Source organism: Callithrix jacchus, chromosome 6 (assembly GCF_049354715.1).
Source record: "Callithrix jacchus isolate 240 chromosome 6, calJac240_pri, whole genome shotgun sequence".
Classification (NCBI taxonomy): domain Eukaryota; kingdom Metazoa; phylum Chordata; class Mammalia; order Primates; family Cebidae; genus Callithrix; species Callithrix jacchus.
Window position 1 is genome coordinate 112,325,370 of NC_133507.1, and position 18,039 is coordinate 112,343,408.

The 18,039-nt window shown below is 38.5% G+C and overlaps 1 protein-coding gene across 12 annotated transcripts in view; it reads left to right on the forward strand.

The window, feature by feature from the left end:
- The window catches only part of MYO1B (myosin IB), a 186,285-nt gene extending 170,929 nt beyond the window's left edge, over nt 1–15,356 (forward strand). For all 12 annotated transcript variants that reach the window (XM_035305163.3, XM_035305162.3, XM_078328048.1 and 9 more), the window contains 5 exons: nt 1,795–1,901; nt 4,546–4,678; nt 5,024–5,176; nt 6,619–6,746; nt 14,044–15,356. In XM_035305163.3, the coding sequence (XP_035161054.1) occupies nt 1,795–1,901; nt 4,546–4,678; nt 5,024–5,176; nt 6,619–6,746; nt 14,044–14,167 (645 nt within the window). In that variant the 3' untranslated portion in view covers nt 14,168–15,356. The remainder of the gene's footprint in view (nt 1–1,794; nt 1,902–4,545; nt 4,679–5,023; nt 5,177–6,618; nt 6,747–14,043) is intronic.
- Nucleotides 15,357–18,039: the final 2,683 nt, after the last annotated feature.

An 18,039-nucleotide genomic window follows, 5' to 3' on the forward strand; every position in this document is an offset into this window, starting at 1 on the left:
AGAACACATAATCAGATAATACATGTAAACACACACACTTTGATGGACTTTGGAAAAAAGGCTTTTCCCCATTCCTAATGATAGTAACACATCCTCTACCTAAATTACAGGGAAGCTGGAAATCTGTTTTATATTGCCTTTTATTTTTAGCTTTCTTATTTTATATAAGAACATGGCATGTAATTTAGATTTTCTTTTTTTTTTTTTTATTGAGATGCAGTTTCTCTCTTGTTACCCAGGCTGGAGTGCAATGGCGCAATCTCGGCTCACCACAACCTCCGCCTCCTGGGTTCAGGCAATTCTCCTGCCTCAGCCTCCTGAGTAGCTGGGATTACAGGCATGCGCCACCATGCCCAGCTAATTTTTGTATTTTTAGTAGAAACGGGGTTTCACCATGTTGACCAGGATGATCTCAATCTCTTGACCTCGTGATCCACCCGCCTCGGCCTCCCAAAGTGCTGGGATTACAGGCATGAGCCACTGCGCCTGGCCGTAATTTAGATTTTCTATGTGCTCCATGCTGGAGCACATGGGGTGCTTGTATAGACATTGAGCTTATTTTGATAATCTAGTCAGTTGATATGTGAAATATTAAATATATGCAGTTATCAGATGTAATAAAACCATTAGATGGAAGGGCATGTGTTTAGTAAATGAATGCTTAGTAGATACATCCTCCAGGAAACTCTTTCCTGTGCAACAGGGTGGGCTTGTTCTTTATCAGAATTATATATGTATAGAGTGACACTATCGCTGATTAGCTTGATGAGTGGTACCATACAGCATAAGGAACTGGATTCTGAGTTTTGTTTTCCAGCAAATTTGGTGAAATTCATGAGCCTCTTAACTGCTTGTCTCTTTTTTTGAGTCTAACCCAGAAAAGAAACTCTTTTCAAAAATAATGACGGGGAGCTCCCAATGCCATGGATCTGCATGATCTCTGCCCTCCCCTGGCTCTGAGATCTCACCCTTGCCTCCACTGGCTTGGAGGTGGGAGATGAGGACTGTTTGTTCCTAAAGGGAGCCTTTCCATTGAATGGGTCAGCAGCAATGCTAACATTTCTTCATGCCATTATTTCAGTAGCACTTGACCCCACCTGTAACTGAATTTCTAGGATGCTCATCTTAAAAACCGGCTGCTCCCCTGGCCATCATCTCCTTTCATTGCAGCTTCAGAGTCAGAGTGAAAGGGGATATCTCAGGTCCCTCATCTCTATTATAAAATGGTAGTGGGGGATTTGGAGCAGTGGTTTTCAAACTGTAGATCATAGCATATTCGTGGATCATGAAATCAATTTAGTAGATTACTAACAGTGTTTTTCAGTGAAAGACAATAGAATAGAAAATAGCAGAGTGTAACAGAAAGGATCAAGTATTGTTTTGTGACGCTTTTGTGTCAATTTTCTGTGTGTGTGTGTGGAAATGTGCTTAGTAGACTGTGATGCACAGTATTTGTACTGTCTCTCTGGAAGAGTGACAGCCTCAGGACTAGAGGATATCCAAGGACTGACAGAGTAGGAGGAAATACTACCTGCAGGGCTCATGCCCACTAGGCCCTGGTGTGTTTTGAAGAAGCATCCCAGGTTCTGCAATACTAATAATAGTCTTTCTGACATTTTCCAAGACAGACTTTTTACAAGCCACAAGGGAAAATGTTTTTGGCCTTTTTAGTGTATGTTTTTTGCACTTTCTCCCTTGCTCTTGTTGCTGTTCAATTATCTTAGCATATTTAAGAATAAGTAATGATTTACTTATATAAATGATGTTTTGTTTCTTTCTTCTCATATCTCACAGTGTAAAAAATACAGAGACCAGTTTACAGACCAGCAGAAACTTATTTATGAAGAAAAACTAGAAGCCAGTGAACTCTTCAAAGACAAGAAGGCTTTATACCCATCTAGGTATTATGGCTTCACTTTACCCATAAAATTCAGGATTTTAAACATTTCTCAAATATATTTGTATGCCTTTTCAAGTAGTGTTTGATTTCAGTCTTAGATGAGTGATTTTTAATTGTGTGAATCATTTTATAATCAGCTTGATATAAACATATTTGTGCCATGGCTTCTGTGGTGCCATTTAATGAAATGAAGTTACAGTTGTTGGTTTCACTCCATTAGCATTAGCTCGAACACATTACTAAATAATTAGAAGTCATTTAACATAAAAATCATATAGGCTGTTAAGTAAGATAAGCTTGCATTGTAAATTCCTGTTCCTTTTCCATAGTTTTCAAAGACTGGCCACATTTCTGTTGTCAGTGTTCTTTAATCACCATTCCAGTCTTCCTGCCACAACGAGCAAGGTCAGAAACTGATTTCTAAGGTAAATGAGAGCGTGAGCCAGGGTAGTACTTTTTGAGTGTAGCTTGAGCACTGGTCCATGGTGCCCTTTGGGCTACTAACTCAACGGATACAACTTCTGTGGCCTGTACAGCAAGTTCAGTTCCTTTATTGTAGATACCACGGACTCAGAAGAAGAAGGAACACCAATTCCAAGTTTAGCAAGTGAAGTCCTTGGTAAAGACTATTTATCCGAATAGTCTGACATCTCCCACATCAATAATTTCCCCCCAGCAATCTTATCCCATTTTCATCTGGTGTTTATAAAAAAGTAGATTGTACAATTTCAAGCCAAATCTATAACAACTTTAAGCTTCTCCCAAAGAATGGCCTAGAAAGAATGTATTATATGCTGGGTATATTCACATTTATCATATAAGTTGTGTTTATATCCTCTAAGACTTTAGATGCATTTGAAATATCTTCCTTTTAAAGGATTAAATGAACATACATTGCCAGACTCACTGGGTTTAAATATTTTAAATTGTACGACTTCCTTGGTTGGCTGATGTGGCTACTTGAGGTGACGTATACTCTCTTAAGTCAAACACAGAGTCTAAATCCAAAGTTATCCAAAGTGCCTGTTATATAAAGCATATTGAGACAGGAGAATTTGTCTAGATGCTTGCTTCAGCAGCTAATTTTATTCAGCTTTTTAAAAATACATTTCTAAATTAGAGAGTAACCTTCTTAATGAACATTCTCTATGGATGACTCTTCAGAAACTGCAGGCTGGAAAATGCATCTTTGAGGAAACAATTTAAAACGCTGTTAACATTTTTATAATTTAAAACACATTTGAATAGGAACCAAAAAAGTTAACTTCAAGCCAAGTCCTTTTTGGGTAGTCTTATCAGTTTTCAGGGATAGTGGCACACTCACCCCACAGCAGCCAGAGAGGTGGCATAATTTAGCTTCCCACCACCCTGGGAAGTGGCAGCTTTTATGGGAGTTGGCCTTTTATTTCCTGAGAGCTGTGAAACGCTGACCACCTACGTGGATTTTTCTTCCCTTATCCTCCACCCACAACATAAGCATTTAAAGTTGTATTTGCAAATTGCCAGAACTTTGTAGCTCAAAAGGAAGCTTGTAGATCCCTTGAAGCAGCAGTTTTTCCTTGGTGCATTTGATGAAGCTGTCCTGAAAGAGTCCCCGGACAAGTCTTCAGGGAAATTGACATCTTAGTGATAATTGCACAGTTAACCTCTTACAAAAATGAGTTTGGGAAAAAAAATTGCTCTGATTCTGAACGTTTGCTTTGCTTACTTCTGTCCATTTAGAGGCCTATTGTAGGAGAAGAGGCTTGATTCTCCATTCAGATACAGATGCTGCTTAACTTATATTGCAATTACATACAGATAACTCATTATAAGTTGAAAATGCATTTAATACAACTAACCTACTAAATGCCACAACTGAGCCTAGCCTACCTTAAACATGCTGAGCACACTTACATTAGCCTACAGTTGGGTAATATCATCTAACACAAAGCCTGTTTTATAATGAAGTGTTGGCTATCTCATGTGGTTTATTGACCACTGTACTGAAAGTGAAAAAAAGAATAGTTGTATGAGCACCATTGTAAAGTTGAAAAACCCTAAGTTCTACCAAGTTAAGGACCATCTGCATTGCCTACTTAGAACCAAAGTTACATGTTAATATTAAGTGTTCTGTAGTTTTCTTCTAAAGCGATTGATCTGGATGTTCTTTCCCAAAAGGCCTATTGATTTTCTTATTCTCTGTGAGAAATGAAATTTTTCTTTACAGCAGGTGATGGTAACGATTTCAGCTCTTTTTTCACTCCACATATTGTTTGAAGGCGTTAGTAAATCCTTTGTGAGCAGCTGTTAACTTTATATAAACAGATGAGAAGAAATTGCCTTTTCCTTCGCACGAGGCCATGTATTTGAGTCTTAGCTGTTCTTATGAGTGATTTCTATCTTGATTGTTCCATGTAATAAGATTATTATCAAAATCCTGCCCACCAAACACCATGATCACCTCAAAAATCTATTTGAAATAAGTTTAAGGTTTCATTCTAACTTATATTTAGGACAGGTACAAGTGTAATATATAAAATAAATTGAAAACACTTTTTATGAAGTTCTCAGCTACTCCTTAGAATCAACTGACCTGTTTCCATTTTTTGGTGGTACTTTCATTTGAAGCTATTTCTAATGTGCAGGAATTTTTTTTCCTTTAGTGTTGGGCAGCCATTCCAAGGGGCTTACCTGGAAATCAACAAGAACCCCAAGTATAAGAAACTCAAAGATGCCATTGAAGAAAAGATCATCATTGCTGAAGTCGTGAACAAAATTAACCGTGCTAATGGGAAGGTAAAAATGCTAACCCTGAAGACTGATAAAAAGTAGCTGTTGGTTGGATTAGTCATCCTGTTTTCTGAATGTAAAAATTTACCTTTCATGTTCTCAGTAGAGTTAACTGTGAAGGGGGCTATTTCCCCTTACCTTTAAGCTTAGGTGGAATTTTGCTTGTTCTCTGAAATTTTTATGAATAAAACATATTATTGATGTACTTTACTGTGTTCTTGGTTTACATAGGTATGTTCGTTGAAGGATATTAGAATAATACATGCATTTTTGCAAATAATGCCTTAAACTCATGGACCATTTTTGAGTATTTTTGATCATTGGTTTATATGATCTTTTATTTCATTTTAGAGTACATCTCGGATTTTCCTCTTAACAAATAATAATCTCCTTCTTGCTGACCAAAAATCTGGACAAATCAAGTCAGAGGTTCCCTTGGTGGATGTGACCAAGGTATCAATGAGCTCACAAAATGATGGCTTCTTCGCCGTCCACCTCAAAGAGGTAAAGGTTCAGTTAATGATGTAACAAAGATTTCTGTGCCTAATCTCTCAGTCATTGATTTAAAAATTTCTGCCTCTGACTAATATTATGGCAGTTTATATGTCTGCCTTGCTAATTTGCAAATTTTGGATATTCACCCCTACATCAGATCTCAGGCTCAGTTTTTTAGTAATTGAATAAAGTTAATCACTTTTATGGACAAGTGTACATCACTTTTTGAAACTAATACATAGAAATATCAAGATGTTTTAAATTTTGTTTTCTCCTATTTTTTCTATGTATCAACTTAGTAAATGTCTTAATGTTCATCTCTAATCTGAGGGTTTATATTAAAGGATACAACTAAAATAAAATAACTGACAGTTAATTTTAACCTAAATAATTTTTAATGTTCTGTGCCTTTAGCTTAACCAGAACTCCTGGCTTGAATGCAGTGGTTACGTGTAGGTTCTGGAGTTGGTCTCACTCCCTTTATGATGCTTTTGGCCAAGGCATTTAACTTGTGTGTGCCTACCTACTTTTTCTCATCTTTAAAATGGGGATGAGAAAAAGCAGGTAGTGTAAGTAGGTAGTGTAAGAGTGCCTACTTCATTGCATTGTTGTAAGGATTAAATGAGACACTGGAGGGACAGGGCCTGTCACATAACACAGAGTCACTAAATAAACAAAAGCTAGCAAATACTTATATGTAGGGACATGTGTCTAGCTGATAATGTTACTTTCTGGCCCAACCTAAACTTAGAAAAATCCCCAAAGCATCCCTTAGCCTGTTTACCCTATTTTGGGTCTCTTTTAAAGGTGGCATGTCAAATACTAGGACGGTGATTCTCAACCTCAGTGACACATTTAAACAGCTTGGGAAATTTAAAAATGCTTGTGCCCAGGGCATACACCTGTGTAATCAAATTAGAATATCTCAGAAGGGGTCATAAGCATCATAGTTTTTTTAAATAAACTGAGATGATTCCCTTGCACAGCTACGGCTGAGAGCCACTGCCCTAGGATATTTGCGGGAGGTGTTGTCGTTAGGGCTTTAACCAAATCACGGACAAGTTTTTAAATCGGGTCCTTCAGATGAATTGCAGGTTAGGTCCATGCTCCTCAAACCTGAATGTGTAAACTCATACCCAGAGGTTGTTATGGTTTCATATTTGTTGGGGGCTGTGGTAGGGCCTGAGATTCTGCTTTTCTAGCAACCTCTAAGTGGTGCAGATGGTTCTTCTGCTCCATCCACAGACTTTGGGTAGGAGGGGGTGAGTTAACCTTGCTAAAGTGCTCTGAGCAAGTTGGAAGAAACACTGCTTTTGTCATTAATGTTTGCCTTGGGAGAATGGATTCCAGGATCTGATGTTTTAAAGAGATTGTAAATACATTTTTAGCCAAGCCTGTAAACATTGACCTCCTAGCTTTAATTATGACTGATTCTTGGTTTGTCCTTGCAGGGCTCAGAAGCAGCTAGTAAAGGAGATTTTCTCTTCAGCAGTGATCACCTGATTGAAATGGCCACCAAGCTCTATCGCACGACTCTCAGCCAAACCAAACAGAAGCTCAATATCGAGATTTCTGATGAGTACGTTCATGTATTATTTGAATATACTTTTTCTCTTTCAGCTTTTGTCTTTTAGCTCAACTCTCTGATCTGATTCATTAATACAACTACTTATTCAGTACCAGGTATGTGTCTAGTAGTTGTTCCACATGATAAATGGGCAGCGAATGACACTGATCAAGTTTCTGACCTCATGTACCTGACATCCTAGTAGAAGAGACCAGTATATACAAACAAAATGATGAAATAGCTGATATGATTTTGGCTAATGACAAATGTTTATGAAGGAAAAAAGGGTTAAGAATCAGAGAATATTTTTGATAAGAGGTCAGGGAGGCCTCTTTGATGTGGTGACATCTCAGACTGGTATAAATTTGAAATTTGCTTTTTCAATTTCCCATTAGGGTTCTGATTATAGAAGTTAGTGATTTGCATACAGGTTGGGGCATCCCCCCATTTATTGAATCTTTCTATGTAAGTTTTTTGGACAAATCTGAGTTACTATCCTGATTATACATAATTGATTACCTTTCAATAGATCGTTTACCTGGCTGTATACTTCTTTGTATGTCTAGATTGCTCAGGAAGCTACATTATTTTCTAATTAAGAACTTTCTAGGGCCGGGTGTCGTGGCTCACGCCTGTAATCCCAGCACTCTGGGAGGCCGAGGCAGGTGGATCAGGAGGTCAAGAGATCGAGACCATCCTGGCCAACATGGTGAAACCCCGTCTCTACTTAAAATACAAAAATTAGCTGGGTGTGGTGGCACACGCCTGTAGTCCCAGCTACCCAGGAGGCTGAGGCAGGAGAATTGCTTGAACCTGGGAGGCGGAGATTACAGTGGCCAAGATTGCCACTTGCACTCCAGCCTGGCGCCTGGCGACAGAGCAAGACTCTGTCTCAAAAAAAAAAAAAAGAAAAGAAAAAAGAACTTTCTATTCTATTCTGTTTCAACTCTCCCTAAAAGTCTTTCTAAAACAAATTTACACCAATTTCTGCCCCTTTATAAGTCAGACTCTCTTTGATGTGTTAGGATTTTGCAGTGCTGTGGTCTTAAGTTCTCATTGAACACTCACAATGTTTAGATTTGGGTGGGAAGTTGGGCTTCATATATACTCTATTGGAAATTGCTATTTGGACTAAATAACTTTTCTTGTTAATGAGACCTTGCTCATAAAACAAAGAATATTAGGAAAAAAGATAATGGTTGTGTTTCAGTTAAGGATTTAACATGTTAAGGCCTATTAGAGCTTTAAAATCCCTTTATAATAGTTGGAAGTTTTTCATAACCTGGGAGAATGGGCTTTGGTGGGGTTGCTAATTCTCTCTCATCATGGGAAGATCGTACGTATTCCAAACAGCAGAAGCTCCTCAGTATACAGATGAAGCAGTCTCATAGTTGTCCCACTACGTGAATAAACTCATCTTTACACGGAAAGGAAATCACACCAACATCCAGACCACAAATGATTACTACTTTTAGGCATTTCCCAAATCGGGATTCTAGGAACATTACTCATACAAGGACACTAATAACAATGTACTGTGAAAAAAATCATTCTCTGATGGAAATTTTAAATCTTTCTTCACTATATTACTTCTCAGAGCCCCTGAAATCTTGTGATTCTCCTGAGGAGCTTTAGGGGGATAGCATATGCTGCATTTCCTAAACATCATCAACCACAGAACCCTTTGAGCAGCTCTAACGCTTGTGTTCAGAAGTGTGCCATCCGGTAAAGGGGGACAGTTCACTTCTAGGCAGCAAGGGCCCTGCCCTGTCACAGAGACTGTGTGATGTTCTGGATGCCATAAGCATTCAGTAAACATAGTTGTCCGAGCGAAGATTTACAGTGTGGCCACATGAAGAAAACAAACGTTGGACAGCATTATAATGCCTTTCCTTCTCCAGTGCCTAATTATTGATTGGTCTCATAAAAATAGATAAAACAGTTCATAGGACTCTGTGTAGCAGCTGTGGGTCCCTTCCCCAGCTGGCACAGGAAGCCTGGAGAGGAAGTTTGTAGGTAAAGATCATGAATCTCCTTAGGGAGCATTTTAAGTTTAAACAAAAATTTTCAAAGTCATAGGTAGGGGTGCCTGTTCCTTTATGCATTAGCCCTGAGTGGCTTCACCAGCTCTATAGAACCAGTGCTGAAAACACAGAAGTTTAGTGACTAAACCCTTCCTTGTTTTATCTTTCTCAGAAGTAGAAGTACTCTAACTAACCCAGATTCTGAAGTCATAGATAAGTGGATGTCAGTTTATGGAAAGAGAGTCAAAGTCCTGTTTACTTTTTAGTGGGATTTTTTTTTTTTTTTTTTTTTTTTTTTTGAGACGGAGTTTCGCTCTTTTTGCCCAGGCTGGAGTGCAATATACGTGATCTCGGCTCACCACAACCTCCGCCTCCCGGGTTCAAGTGATTCTCCTGCCTCAACCTCCCGAGTAACTGGGATTATAGGCATGCGCCACCACACCCAGCTAATTTTGTATTTTTTGTAGAGATGGGGTTTCTCCATGTTGGTCAGGCTGGCCTCAAACTCCTGACCTCAGGTGATCCGCCTGCCTCGGCCTTCCAAAGTGCTGAAATTACAGTGTGAGCCACCATGCCCAGCCTTTTTAGTGGAATTTAAACTTGCACATATAGAAGTGAGAATTGAATTCATTGAGAGATTCAACTGCCTTAAAATTCTAGTCCTTAAACTTCCAAGCTGTTCAGTGTGTACATAGATTGCATTTTAAGGTTAACCTACAAGATGATTGTACAGTCATACACTACATAATGACATTTTGGTCAGCAATGGATCACACAGACGATGGTGGTCCCCTAAGATGGTGGTGGGTCTGAAAAATTCTTATCTCTAGTGATGTCACAGCTGTTGTAATATTGTAGCACAAGGCACTACTCACATGTTTGTGGTGCTGCTGGTGTCAACAAACCTACTTCACTGCCAGTTGTATAAAAGTAAAAGCACATACAATTATGTATAGTATGTAACACTTGAAAATGATAATAAATGATGTTACTGGTTTTTTTCATACTATACTATTGAATCTTCATTTTAGAGTATATTCCTACATATTTAAAAAGTTAATTGTAAAACAGTCTGGGGCAGGTTCTTCAGTGGGTGTTTCAGAGGGCATTGTCATCTTAGGAGATGCTAGCTCCATGTGTATTATTACCCCTGAAGACCTTCCAGTGGGACAAGACATGGAGATAGAAGACAGGGACACTGATGATCCTGACCCTGTGTAGACCTAGGCTAATGTGTGTGTTTCTATCTTAGTTTTTAACAAAAAGTTTTAAAAGTAAGAATTAAAAAACTGAAATTTTATAAATAGAAAAAGTTTATAGAATACAGATAAAGAAAGAAAATATTTTTGTACAGCTGTACAAAGTGTTGTGTTTTAAGCTAAGAGTTATTACAAAAGAGCCAAAAACAGCTGGACCTGGAGGCTCATGCCTGTAATCTCAGCACTTTGCGAGGCCAAGGCTGGTGGATTGCTTGAGCTTAAGAGTTTGAGACCAGCCTGGGCAAGATGGTGAAACCCCTTCTCAACAAAAAATTTAAAAAGTCAGCATGGTGGCATGTACCTATAGTCCCAGCTTCTCAGGAAGCTGAGGTGGGAGAGTCATCTGAGCCCGGGAAGGTCAAGGCTGCCCTGAGCCATGATTGCTCCAGTGAACTCCAGCCTGGGACCCGGTCTCAAACACAAAGCAAAAGAGTCAAAATGTTTTTAAAATTGTAAAGTCTATAAAGCAAAAAGTTACAGTAAGCTAAGGTTAGTTTATTATTGAAGACAGAAAAAAAATACTTAAAATGTAAAGTAATGTCCTAGACCTTCACATTCACTAACCTAACTCACTCACTCACTCACGCAGAGCTACTTCCAGGCCTGCAAGCCCCATTCACGGTAAGGGCTCTAGGCAAGTGCTCTATTTTTATCTTTTATACTACATTCTTACTGTACCTTTATGTTTGCATAAGTTTAGATATACAGATACCATCATGTTGCAGTTACCTACAGTATTCAGTCCGATAACACGCTGTACCATCTAGGTTTGGATAAATTACACTCACTCTATGATATTTGCACAATGACAAAATCACCTAGTGATGCATTTCTCAGAATGTATCCCTTTTGTTAGATGATACATGACTATATTTCTAAAATTAAGTTCCCAAATAGTGTAAAAACTAGAGTGAATGTTTCATTAAACATTTTTAATATATGTGTGTATATATACATGTGTAAATACACACATGCGTGCAATAGATACACACATAAACATGTATCATTTAAGTTATACAATTTGTTTTCTGAATAGTTGAAATTCAAACAATTAACCCATGTTCTTTTTACCTTGAAATTCTAACTGGTATGAATACCATGAAACAATACATTCCACGTTACTGTTCGTTGGGGATGATTTTCTCTTTTCTATGAAGTAAAGATAAATAATGGTGCTTACCTCTTAGGATTGTCTTAAAGCCTGATCTAATAACATAGTAAATGGCCAAGAATAGTGTGGCATGTAGCAAATCCTCAATATATAGTATCTATTGCTATTTCTAGTGTGATTTTTTTTTTTTTTTTTGAGAAGGAGTCCTGCTCTTTCACCTAGGCTGGAGTACAGTGGCAAGATCTTGGCTCAGTGCAACCTCCACCTCCCAGATTCAAGGGATTCTCCTGCCTCAGTCCCCTGAATAGCTGAGGTTACAGGCGTGCACCACCAAGCCCTGCTAATTTTTCTGTTTTTAGTAGAGACGGGGTTTCACCATGTTGGCCAGTATGGTCTCAAACTCCTGACCTCAGGTGATCCGTCTGCCTCGGCTTCCCAAAGTGCTGGGATTACAGGCATGAGCTACCATGCCTGGCCTCTAGTGTGAATCTTGATCATCAATTATAAACATGGAGACAGTTAATATATGCCAAGGTTATTGGGGAAAGAAGTTCCTATGCATTTATTACACTTACCAGTGGTGTTTTTAATTTATTTGAGAGAGAGTCTCCCTCTGTCACCCAGGTTGGAGTGCAGTGGTGTGATCCCGGCTCATGGCAACCTCCTGGCTGCAAGCTATTCTCCTGCCTCAGCTTCCCGAGTAGCTGGAGTTACAGGCATGTGCCACCATGCCTGGCTAATTTTTGTATTTTTGGTAGAGACGTGGTTTTGCCATGTTGGCCAGGCTGGTCTCAAACTCTTGGCCTCAAGTTACCTGCTTGCCTTGGCCTCCCAAAGTGCTGAATTATAGACAGGTGTGAGCCACTGTGCCCAGCCACAGCTGTCTTTGAAAACAAAAATGTAAAAGTGTTTGATTTTTAAAATATGTAAATTTTCAATAAACCTGAAAGATTTTTTTTGAGACACATAGGTGTAAGTATATATGCCAGAGACATATCTCAAATAGTTGAATCTGGAACTATAACTGTCCTTTTCTTTGTTGCTTTCAAGTTAAAAGAAATAACCCATTTAAAAGATCAGAAGCACTATCCTTACAAAACAACTGATGAATTAGAAGCACATGTGCCACGTTTCACTCTAGCAGATAATATTTGCAAAATGTGGCCTCTTTAGACCTTGACTCTGAAACTTGTATAACAGAGCAGAGTTATGGATCCTCACATCACTGGGGAATGTCAGTAAATGGTCAGTGGTTGTTGGGTGAACTCACTTTAATAATGTGCCATTGACTGAGAAAACCATCCTTGAAAATATGGGAAATGTCATATTGCTATGCTAATTATGATGGTAAAGAGAAGAGATCACTGGTTTTGAAATGGGAAGACCTGGTTTCTGGCCCAGCGATGCAGCTCTTATGTCCCCCAGTGACGCTGTCCTCAGGCAGGATCTCATCATTCACAGCTGGGGGTCCCTCACAGCCCCAGCACAGGGAAGGTGTGAAGAACACTGTAGATGCTCACTTGTACACCTAAAGTCATCTCTTCTCTCCACAGTGGTCCACATCATATACTAAAGGGAAAATACACTAATGGATTTTTTTTAATGTTTATAATTTCTGTGTGTGTCCCCCACCCCAAATGTTTATAATTTTTATATAAATATTTTAATGGATGTTAAAGAGATATGTGGTAGATCAAACACCTGATTTTATCTGTAGGTCACTATTATTTTGAAATACATTTAAGCTAGCAATAACTACTGGCATACTATGCAGATCTGACAAAAATGGTGTAGGACATAGATGAGTAACCAGTGTTTAGAAGCTGTAGACTAGAGGGTTGCCAGACCCCTTCCTTTTGTGAAATTCTTTATTTCATTTTTCTTAATTTGTTGATAGTTTAATAGCCCCCTCCCATATTTTTGCCATGGAAAAATGAAAGAACCTGTTTGTCTTTACATTTGAAACACAGAGATAATTCTTAGCCTTTCTTCCTCACTAGAATAGGATGAGTTAATGAACTTTAGATTTCTTCGGGCTGAATGAGGACTACTGGAGGTAAATTGCATTAACACAATTCTATATAAGAAGTGCTAATGGGAAGAAGTGATACAGGTTGAGTCTGCCTTATTCGAAATGCTTGGGACAAGAAGTATTTCCAGTTTCTGGTTTTGGAATACAGTCATGTGTCATTTAACACAGGATACATACTAAGAAATGTGTCACTAGGTGATTTTGTTGTGCAAATGTCAGAGAGTGTACTTACACAAAAGTAGACTGTAGAGCCTACTGCACACCTAGGCTGTATATTATAATATAGCCAACTGCTCATAGCCTGTTACTGTACTGAATACTGTAGACAATTGTAACATATTGGTAAATATTTGTCTGTCTAAACATAGAAAAAGTACAGTAAAAATATGGTATAAAAGACAAAAAAATGTTACCACTGTATAGACCACCACCATCGTAATCTTATGGGAACCCCATCGTATATGACTGACAGTGAAATTAGGTATTTTACCGCAAGCGTAAGTATTCCATTGCCCTACATTAGGAGAGCTATGATGTCAGTAAGCCATAGGAATTTTTTTGCTCTTATGAGACCACAATCATATATGTGGTTCATTGTTCACTGAAGCGTTGTTAGGTAGCACATGACTGTATTTGCATTATTCTTAATGTTTCAATCTTAATCTGAAAATGTAAAATCTGAAATGTTCAGCAAGCATTTCCTTTGAGCATCATGTCAGTGCTTTAAAAATTTCAGAGTTCGGAGCATTTCGGATTTTCAGATTGGGTTAGGGATGTACAGCCTGTACTTGTCAAGATCAGCATTTAAAATATAAAAGCAAGTGTTACTGTTACCATGAGCTGTTTTGTGTATATTTTAATTGGTTTTATTCTTGTCTTCTAGGTTCCTGGTACAGTTCAGACAGGACAAAGTATGTGTGAAGTTTATTCAGGGAAACCAGAAAAATGGGAGTGTCCCAACATGTAAACGAAAAAACAACCGTCTCCTTGAAGTTGCTGTCCCTTAACTGGCGCCTCCTTTCTACTTTCATGGACTTGTTTGTAATAGTGCAATTTGGTTTTGTGTTTTTTGGGGTTCATTGTATGTTTGGGAATCACCAAAGGCTTTTAGAGTTCTTTGGCAAAATAAAAATATTTGACTAATCAATTTTTATTATTGGAATAGTTTTAACCTTTCAGATACATGTTCTGTCCTGGAGCAGGATGGTAGAAACTAACAGTGTCTATTTTCATGTCTGATGTGTTTTTCGTTTAGTCATGTTAGATCTGTGTACCCTAAATCAGCATATTACTCACAAATCATTAATTCATATAAGAAATGGTCTTAAAAGATACTGCATTCATTCATCAAATATTTATTCCATGCCTACTCTATGCTAGGCACTGTGCTAGACGGTAAGAAAACTTATTAGGAACCTTTTTGTTTTTGAGGCCATTGCATTCTGGCTGGTTTGTGCTGGTTTAATGGCATCTAAGAAGGTTTGGAAAGGTCGAGACCAAAACAATAATTGTTAATGATGGACAGCGTTATTAGGAACCCTGTAGTATGATCTTTAACATATATGCTTCAAGAAAGGCTGGTCCTACGAGGGCACAGAAATGAATGACCGGGTTAAATCCCTCTACATGTGGTTTCTGCTTGAAAAAAAGAAAACTGACATTTGAACAGGACTTTTAATTTGTTTAAACCTCCAGTAATTACTTTTAACAGTAGAAAAGAAGTCATTCTTATTTTAGAAAAAGTGACAGAAGCAGTCCAATAAGATTATATGTTCCTGTTTCTGGTAAATATCATATATGATCCTCGATCTGATAATATCTCCAGAATATTGTTTTCATCCAAATTTGAGGAGATATTTTAAACACCTAACAAAGTAAAGGGCTAAAAGCCATTCAGATAGCAGTAACCATTCTGTATGATGTGCAATAAAACATCCAATATCTTTTTTGAAAGTTTTATTTATAATATACATTTTTGTATGAGAAAGGTGATTGGTACAGGTTGCCTATTTTATTCATGGATCAAAATTAAATTTGTGTAATTTGCAGGGCTTTCTTTCTTTTTCTTCAAATTTGCAGGGGTTCATTATGGAAACTACATTTTAAACTTTGGAATCAAATTGTTTCTTATCTGGGAGGATAATGTATATACATTGGTATTATGTTAAATAATAAAATTGTTCTACTTTGGTGCCATTTGCTGGATCACAACTGTATTTTTGTATCTCAAGCTATTTTCGTAAGTTGTGGGTCAATGTATCATCTCACAGGAGGGTTTTACAATCCAAACATTATATGTTCTCTGTGTAACTGAATCTCACTTACCTTTTATAAACCAGAAACATTAATTGAAAATATTTTCTGGGGATTTTCTCTTGACTTTTGTATTTTTAAAAATTGCTCACATAAAGAAATTCTCAGAAGTCTTTGTGTTTATTGGTGCGGGTAGAGGATGTAATTAGATTCTTCTTGCCATGTGCCTAAAATGGTAGATTGATAGTTCCTGATACTGGTGAGTAGAAATTTGGGAATTAGAGGGTGTGGTGTTTTTAGCAATATGTAATATATTCACATTGTTCAGCATATAAGTAAATGTTAAAAGATACACATTACAAATTCTCTATCCTATCAGCCACACATCTGCTTAGTTCCCACCCTCCCCAAAACATTATCCATTGTTGTTAGTTGCTCTTGTATTACTTTGTTCATATGTTTGAAGAGAAAATCAGAATAGATTCTTATGTTCTTCTGCTTTAGTAGACAAAAGCTAGTATAATATATTATAGCCATTGTTCCTTATCTTTCCGTTTTCACCTAGCAGAATATCATGAAGAGCTGCCCATTCTTCTGTTGTATGGATGTGCTGTAGTGGATTTACCTGGTCTCCTACTCATTATCATTGGGTTCCTCCCAAATGGAACTTCAGGATGGAAGATTAGGATGAAGAGGAGAAATATCCCAGGTCTACTTGTTAGATTTTTCCAAATACCCTATTTGCAGATTGTTCAATCAGTCTTGTCACTGAAGTATTCAGTAATTTTTGGTCATGGAACATGTTCTGTATGGGGTTCTAACGACGTGATAGGAAAGATTTGCTGCACTTCAGCCAGAAAGCCTCCTTATGTACCAAGGTAAAAGCTCTTCACATTCCCCATTGGGAAAAGCAGTAATAACTTGACCACACCACAGATGAGGGTGCCACTATAGCCCAGGTGACCCACTGTACAGCAGTGTTTCCCAAAATGTCATTGTGCGTCAATCTGGGACAAAATCACAAAGAAGGTTTGTTTTGTGTGTGTTGGGTTGCGGGGGCGGGGGATGTGTTTGTTTTGTTCTGTTTTTTTGAGATGGAGCCTCACTGTGACACCCAGGCTGGAGTACAATGGCACATTCTCGGTTCACTGCTATCTCAGCTTCCTGGGTTCAAGCGATTCTCCTACCTCAGCCTCCCGAATAGCTGGGACCATAGGCATGCACCACTACGGCTGGCTAATTTTTGTATTTTTAGTAGAGACCTGGTTTCACCATATTGGCCAGGCTGGTCTCGAACTCCTGACCTCAAGTGATCTGCCCACCTCTGTCTCCCAAAGTGCTGGGATTACAGGCGTGAGCTACCACGACCAGCTGGAAAGCCTGTATTTAAAAAATTACAAAAAAACAAAAATCCATACCAGTTCCTGGGCCATACCCTATACTAACCGAATCAGAATCTCTGGAATAGAGTTTGAAAACAGACATTTTAAGGAAAATCTCCAGGTGCATTCCAGCTTGGGCAACAGAGTGAGACCCTGTCTCAAAAAAGAAAAATCTCCAGGTGACTCACACACATTGAAGTTTGAGAACCACCAAGGGAAATACTAGAGCTTCTCTGTAACTACACACAGCAGTCTACGCCTTAAGAAGTCCTCCTTTGGTGACCTGATTGCCACCCAAGTCTAAGAACCACTAGTCTAGAGCTTCCGTCTGGCTGCACGTGGCCCAGTGGACCATACCTGCCAAATCTGCCAACCCCAGTACCTTACTAGAGGTTAGTGATAACTGTGGCATCACTCTAGTAAAGTAAGCAAGAAACTGATACTCCTTAATCTTGGTTTCTATCACTGTCCTGCAATGGCAAGTTAAAGCATTGGTGAGTGACACTTCAGAATTCCTGTGTATTCTGGCCTGGCCTTCCTGCCCATAACTTAGAAGGTTGCCCTGTCCCTGCAGTGACTTCTAGGAGTGAGTGGAGTGACTGGACTTAGTCACCTAGGACCTAGACTCATAAATCTAGTCTAGTAGTGACTAGGAGTGCCCAGATCCTGGAGTGACTGGCTGATGAGCTTGAAAACAGTAAACAGGTAATGGGTACAAGACAGACCATGGTAGTTGCCAAGGTATGCAGTGCAGTTGATGCAGCTACTCTTGACTTTGATTTCTGTCTGCCACAGGACAAGAAGGGAACAGTAGCTTGGTTACAATTTTGTATTTCATACTCTTGCAATAACAACTTGAATCCGGAACTCAGATGTAAGGCCTTCAGCTCAAGTTGGAAAACCTTTGCTCATATCCAGGGGTGATGGGGGTATGTCTGTAATGGCAAAGATGCAGCCAAGAGTTCTGAGAATCATAGGGATATCTTTGATATTATGGATTTGGCCAAAATCTAAGAGAATGAACTGTTTCATTATCATGCTATGTCCATTAATATGCTGAGAACTCTCAAGTTCATGTAATTGAGTATAATTATGATAATTAGAGCATGGTTCAAAATTCTTTAAGGCCAAATATAAAAGGCAAACCTTCTTATCTGTTATTTTTCATATATAAAAGGTAAGGTATTTCCTGAGCTCATTGAAATATTGAAATAGCAAGTACTCTAAAATCCTGTTAAGTTGCT